Below are 7,088 nucleotides of genomic sequence, written 5' to 3'. Positions count from 1 at the left end.
AGTAAGAAGGATGCATTTTTCTTTTTTACCAGCAGGGAAACATTTTTATTAGATGAGAGTAGGAGGTAGTGCGGAGGATGGTTCCCAACAGTTCTTTTCCTTTACACTGGAGTCACCTGTGTCAGCTCATACCGAGTCTGCCTTTGAAGTGCATCAGGGGTCCCATCTTTCAGGTGTCATTCTCTTCTTCTTCTCCCTCATGGTGCCCTTGGTTTTCTTTTTACTGCTGCTCTCCTTCTTAACCTTTGGCTACAACTCTCAGTCAGAAGTTCTAGCAGTTTTCTCCATCCACAGACCCTGAGGTGGGGAAAGCTTCAGGCCCTGTGAGGTCCTGAGCTTACCTGGGCAGTGGAAGCAGCAGAGATAAACCTAAGATTCTTCAGGTCTTGCCCAAAAGGGAAGAGCATGAAGTTAAACGACAGTTCCCTAGTCCATTGTCATTACAATGACAAATCTTCCAGGTAAGTAAACCTTTATCTTGCAATATTGGCCAATTGTTATTAAAAAAATTTAGTGGGTTACACACTGATGTCTCTCTTTTTTCTCCCCATTTTACCAAAGACCCATGTTCTATTACTATAGAAATAAATAGTTAAATATTGGGAATAAAACATCATCCTGACCCATTGTTTCCTCTGCTCCTTCTAGTAATTCCAGTGAAGAGATTAAAACTTTGTGGAAGATGGCCAAGAACTGGGAGATCAGTATTAGGAAAGCTGATAAAGAAAAAACTAGTAATATGAAAATATGCAAGGGAAACACAACAGGAATGTGATGTGGGAGACCATCAAGGAACCTGCAGAACTATTTTAGTGACTGTGAACTTGAGACTTCTCAATGGCTCCCAGGCCATGGATGTGATGATTCTAATGTGTGATGTGTCCTCACCACTCTAAAACTAGATGTCACTGTCACTAAAACTAGGTGTGTGGGAGGAGGGGTGAAGGTGCTTTCATTTTCTTCCTTTGGGAAGGAGACCAGGTTCTAAAATTTTAGTTTCTCTCTCCTATCTCAATTACTTTCAGTCCCTTCCCACCAGGTCAGAAAAGTAAATGTTTCTGACTCCCAACTTCTACCAAAAGTCCTCAGTGACACCACAGCATTGAAGGGCAGTAAAAGATATAAAAGAGTCACAGAAGGGCTCGTTATGCTAGGAACTAGAAGGACAATTAAACGTTGAAATAAAATGTTTTTAGAATATGTATTCCACAGGGAACTTAGCAGAGGAGGGAGCTGTGGTTGCAGAGAAGTAGCTGTGGGAAAGAATGAGTAAGAAACACACCAAGAGCAAGTAATTGCCCTCTGGGGATGCCTAAATTCTCAAAAGTTATCAGCTAATACTGACAAAGTAAAACCTGCATCCCCAAGAAGAGGATGAACAACTGTATCAAGGACTTTCTAAGAGACGTACATCTCCACATTCAATATGTCCTGTGCATGAAGTGAGCACTCAGCCTTGGTGAGTCACCCACAAGGAAGGCTAAGAGGAGGCGGTAGGAGGATAAAGCCCAAATTCCTGGGAGCACCCGGGACTGTTTTGTGATACTCCACTGTGTTTTTCTCACTGGTTGTAGTTGGAGGCTCTTTGAATTCCTCCCATGACCTAGATGATGCAAATCAGTGTTTTCAAGCCACTTGATAGAATCCTAGTTCTTGTCAGTCACCAAATCAACAGCATAAACTGAAGTGCTCAGTATATGTAGATATACATTTTAAAAACTAAAGAATGGAAGTCAAAAGGGAGATGACTCTTTTCTTGGCCTTGAGGCATTTCTATTCTGTTGGAGATAAGAAGGAATGGAGAAGGGCTGGGATTGGTATAAGAACCAAAGATAGACACAGACCTTCATCTTTTCTTGATAAAGAAGATGGTGAGAAGTGTCTGTTCATATCCTTCGCCCACTTTTTGATGGGGTTGTTTGTTTTTTTCTTGTCAATTTGTTTGAGTTCATTATAGATTCTGGATATTAGCCCTTTGTCAGATGAGTAGATTGCAAAAACTTTCTCCCATTCTGTAGGTTGCCTGTTCACCCTGATGGTAGTTTCTTTTGCTGTGCTTTGGAAGGAGGATTACGTATCAGAAGGCTACTAGCCTTTCAGCCTTGGCCCAAGTAGTTTTGCCATTTCTACTGGTGTAGTCCTCTTCCCCGTTTCCTTAGTCTCTGGTTTTGAGTAAATTAGTCCCATTCATTGGCACCTCCCCAATCAGCTATGTGTGCAATCTGAATCCTTTGAACCCAAAACCCACTAACTCATATCTCATTGCCTACAGTCCCACTAGCTGTGCATGCTTAGAGCAATCAAAGACCAAAGGATCTATTTTTCCCTTCTATACTACTTTAAACCACAGATTATGTATATTTACTTATCACAAATATTTAGAGCTGGAAGAAATCTTAATGTACCTAATCTAACTTACTCATTCTGTAGATGAAGAAACTGTGGCTTTAAAATGTAGCAATGTACCCAATGGATATGTAGATGGTTTACTGATACAGCTTGAAGCCCAGGCCTCCTTATGTGAATCTTAACATACCTTAAACCTCATCTACTTTTTCAAGAGGCAAGAGCACTATTTCTTGTTTTTGTTTTTGTTTTGTTTTGTTTTTTGTTTCTACTTTATTATTTCTACAGATCTGCTGAGCTGATTACATAGCCAGACTCTATGTCTCCTCTTACCAGATGTCTTCATCAAGCTTCCTCTGAAAACTCCTCTGATAAGGTCATGATGACTCACTCTTTCTATTCTCCCTACAGGCTGAGTTCCTAAGCAGAAGACCAGACCAATTGATTTGTTATCCCAATACCTTCCACTCGACCAGGCGCTGATCAGTGCTCAGTACATGTTTACCAAGGTGAGAAAAGTGGAATAAAATTCTCTGTCCCAAAAAGCTAAGAACAAGGCCATCTATCAATAAAAATAGTTTTTCATCATCTAAAAACATCACCAAAATGTATTGGAATAAAATAGTACTAAGCTCACACTGTGTGCAGAGCATGTACTACCTACTCACCGAGTACAGGTGAACCCTCTACTTTGATTCTTCACTATATTAACAGGGTCTCTGTAATTAGGTGGTTTAAGCCATATAATTTATTTCAAGGGGCTTTATGACACACATTCTGTTAACTTTCTGATGTTTATAGCACATATTCTATTGTTTCTTGTCCCCATGGCACTGGGTAGACTTTACCTCCGTAATTTGGACTTGTTGAGCACAGTAACAGCCACTTATGTTTACTTATACTTTACAAAGCACATTCATATTCATTTGTTCATCTGATCTTACTTAAAATGTTGTGAGATAAGCATTATTACTATTCATGCATTTCAAGTGAAGAAACTGAGGCTCAGAGAGGTCTAGTAAGTTGCACATAGCAGACTAATGGAAGAGGCAAACTCAAACTCAGACCCCTTGACTTCTCATTTAAAGCTTTACCCCTACACCACATGTCTTTCTCTTCAAGGATAGATGGCTGTCCTGAGCTTCCCGTCTGAGGTTCCTCAGGTGCCTCCCTTCCTAGACTACAGCTTTTCAGAACTCCTTCCCACCCTTCACTCATGGGCTTGGGGAGAGCTAGATGTGCAGGGCAGCCCTGACCCTTGTTCCAACTTAGTCTCCAGGTAGATCTGAGACCTGGGCAAATCACCTTAGCCCTATTCCTTGGTTTCCTTGTTTATAAAATGAAAGGAATGAAACACTTAGCCTCTACATTTCTTTTCATTTTAAACAGTTGTGGTTACCTTCTGGAGGGTATCTCAATCCTTGAGGCCAACTCTGAAGGTGAAGATTCTGTCTATAGTAACAAGCAGCATACCGATCATAGTAGATCAGCATTGAGTTACTTCTGCTGATACAAGGGAACCATCTCCCTAGGGCAGTAGTCAAAATTCCAGCCCCTGGCTCTGACCCTAGAACCTGATCTCCAACCTTGAGAACCCAAGGCCAGCTTCTATTCTTAGCAGTTTCTACCGCGACACCTTCTGGCCACTGCAGGGCCAGGGCTGAATGGAGACAAGATGCCAGCTCCATCCAGGTCCTCTCTGCTCTCTCCCTCCACCAATGTTTCCAGCCAGAAGAAACATAAATTTAATTATGCATTTCAGCTTTCTTGCACTTTATTCTGTGTTTCTGCTCTCGTTTTCTTAATGCAGATGTATGGCATTTGTCCTCTGGCTGTAGTGGCTTGCACAAACATGCTCTCATTAGATTCTCAGATTTGACCAAAATCCATTTTTTTAATTTATTATTTGATCCTCTGGCACTGCTGATTTTCTAAACACAAATCCCTAACATTGAAAGGTGGAATTTCCTAGAGGTTGGTTGAAAGCATAGTGCCTGATATACTCAATAATGTTTTAATAAATGAATCAGTTTTTTAATTAAATTTTTAAGAGCAGGAAATACATCTGGAGGTTATATTTCTATTAAGAAAAAGTGATGGCACTTAATTTTATTTTTCAAGAGGACCAGTCAGAATGGTAGAAGGGAGATGACCTGGTACAACCTTGGCTGACAAGGGAGAATTCACTCTGTTTGAAAAGATTCAGTGGGTTTCCATCACCTCATACTCAGTAGTAATACATGAGTATCATTGGTTTTCAAACGCTTGCATCACAATATTACTTTGTTAATCATTTGTTTAAACATCTAAATAAATGCCTGAAACTCACTGTATAAATTGCATGTTATTAAGGAGTAAGGCATAACTACCGTCATAATTTAATTACAAAGCTCCAAATTTAATTAGCCAAATACTAACCTTGTTCTTCTCCTTCATAGCACTTAGCACAATTATACTTAATTAATTATTTGTAATTATTGATGTAATCTCTGTGTCCCTAGATAAATTATAAGAACCAAGAAAGCAAGGGCCCACGTTTCTATCTTTCTTACTTACAGGCAGGTAACCAATGCCTGGCACAGACCCTGGCACACCAGCAGGGGATTAGTAGATATTGGTTTCAAGGACTTCAGCTTTATCTGGACTCATGGGAGAAACGAAAAGGATGTGAGAGGATCCCTGTCTGGACTTGGTGGACCCTAGAAGAAGCATGAAGAGCAGTTCAATCCAGAGTTAAGAAATGAGCTGAGAAACCCCAAGACATCCCTATGGTTCTCAAGTGTCTGATTACAGTACTTTACCCCCTGCTACCCCACAGTGAAGATTCCTTCCTTTCTTTCCTATCTTCCACATTCCTTCCCTCTTTTTCCATTTTTCTATTGTCTTTCCTTAGTTTTTCTTTTCTTCTCTCATCCTTTCTTCTCTATCATTCCTTCTACCTTGATAGATTACCTCCTACACAACTATAACTGTGCTCGGTCCTAGACTTGAAAGGATGGCCAAAACAGGGACTTTGTCCTTCAGAACCTCTCAGAATTTGGTTTAGTGTCAGAAACCAAATGTCCTTTTCTCCAAGACCTTTGCATTCCCTCCTAACCACCTAGATTGAAGAAGTGAGGTTCAATGTCCCAGTTGGGAAGGGACAACGTAACCCGGGTGAGTGAGTTCATCCTAATGGGTCTCTCCAGTGACAGGCAGACCCAGGCTGGACACTTTGTCTTATTTGGGGCTGCCTACCTGCTGATCCTGCTGGTCAATGGGCTCATCCTGCTCCTGATCTGGCTGGACGTGAGACTCCACCTGCCCATGTATTTCTTCCTCTACAACCTCTCACTCGTGGACATCTGCTATACCTCCAGCGGGGTCCCTCAGATGCTGGTGCACTTCCTCATGGAGAAGAAGACCATCTCCTTTGCCCGATGTGGGACCCAGCTTTTTTTCTCCCTGGCCCTCAGAGGGACCGAGTTTTTGCTGCTGGCCGCAATGGCCTATGACCGCTACGTGGCTGTTTGCGACCCCCTGTGTTACATAGCGGTGATGAGCCCAAGGCTCTGCATGGCACTGGCAGCTGTCTCTTGGCTAGTGGGCCTGGCTAATTCTGCTATGGTGACAGCACTGACCATGTACCTGCCCACCTGTGGGCACAACGTGCTGAACCACGTGGCCTGTGAGACATTGGCACTCGTCAGGTTGGCCTGCGTGGACATCACCTTCAATCAGGTGGTCATAGTGGCCTCCAGTGTGGTGGTGCTGCTGGTGCCCTGCTGCCTGGTCTTACTGTGCTACACCTACATTGTAGTTGCCGTCCTGCGGATCCGCTCCACCCAGGGGCTCCGCAAGGCCTTCGGGACCTGTGCCTCCCACCTCACTGTGGTCTCCATATCCTATGGGATGGCCCTCTTTACCTACATGCAGCCTCGCTCCATGGCCTCAGCTGAGCAGGAAAAGATGGTGGTACTCTTTTATGCTGTGGTGACCCCCATGTTGAATCATCTACAGTCTGCGGAACAAGGATGTGAAGGCAGCTCTGAGTCGAGTTCTGATGAGGAGCTCTGAATTAAAACATTAGAGAGTGGTTTGAGTAATGAAAACGCCTCACTCTGAAAACAGTGGGCATTGGACTGTGCTCTCCAGTATAACGTGTGTAAGTATGTGTGTGTATGTGTGTGCATCTGTGTGTGTGTGCATGTGTATGTGTGTGTGTAAGAGAACAGGTGGGAGGACCACAATCTGTACTACTCTCTTTTGAAGTAATAGAAAAATGGATTTTATCCGGACTTTATCTTTGGCCCATGCCTTATTCCCAATGTGAATTATAACAACTTAAAAATTCATGCACCCTACAGAAGGTTAAATGAAATATATTCATTTTCTTAAATGAAAGAAAGGGAGAGGGAGGAGAAAAGATATACCAGTGTATATGAATTAGGAAGAAAGATTAAATTAGAAGTCAGGGCAGTGCACAAAATGTATTCCAAGAAAGTCTATTTCTTGGTAAAAATATTTAAATGTATGTTTTTGTAGTAAGTGAGAAAAGGAGGGAAAAAAGCTTTAAGTTACAAAATTCGCTGTGCCCATGGGATCAAACAGGCCTTAGGTCAGAGGTGCGAAGGTCACCCTAGTAACTCACACATGGTCCAGCCCGCTCACTAGGGTGGGGGATTCATCCATGGGTTTGGAGCCAAAGTCACAGTAATGATCTCTCAGCTCTGATGAGCGTGACTGGGCTGTGTGCCAGTCAC

General features: G+C 42.5%; 1 protein-coding gene across 1 annotated transcript; it reads left to right on the top strand.

Annotated features, from left to right (window-relative positions):
• The first annotated feature begins 5,520 nt into the window (after positions 1–5,520).
• LOC116809707 (olfactory receptor-like protein OLF3) lies at positions 5,521–6,402 on the top strand. Its single transcript, XM_032753573.1, has one exon. The coding sequence runs from the start codon at positions 5,521–5,523 to the stop codon at positions 6,400–6,402; it is 882 nt and encodes a 293-aa protein (XP_032609464.1).
• The last annotated feature ends 686 nt before the right edge of the window (positions 6,403–7,088 follow it).

Source organism: Hylobates moloch, unplaced genomic scaffold, assembly GCF_009828535.3.
Source record: "Hylobates moloch isolate HMO894 unplaced genomic scaffold, HMol_V3 SCAFFOLD_1, whole genome shotgun sequence".
NCBI lineage: Eukaryota > Metazoa > Chordata > Mammalia > Primates > Hylobatidae > Hylobates > Hylobates moloch.
The sequence above is the reverse complement of the archived record's forward strand: the minus strand, read 5'-3'. Positions and strand labels throughout refer to the sequence as shown.

Bases quoted from the DNA above. Each gene is read 5' to 3' on its own strand.
- LOC116809707 (XM_032753573.1), top strand. From the start codon at position 5,521: ATGGGTCTCTCCAGTGACAGGCAGACCCAGGCTGGACACTTTGTCTTA.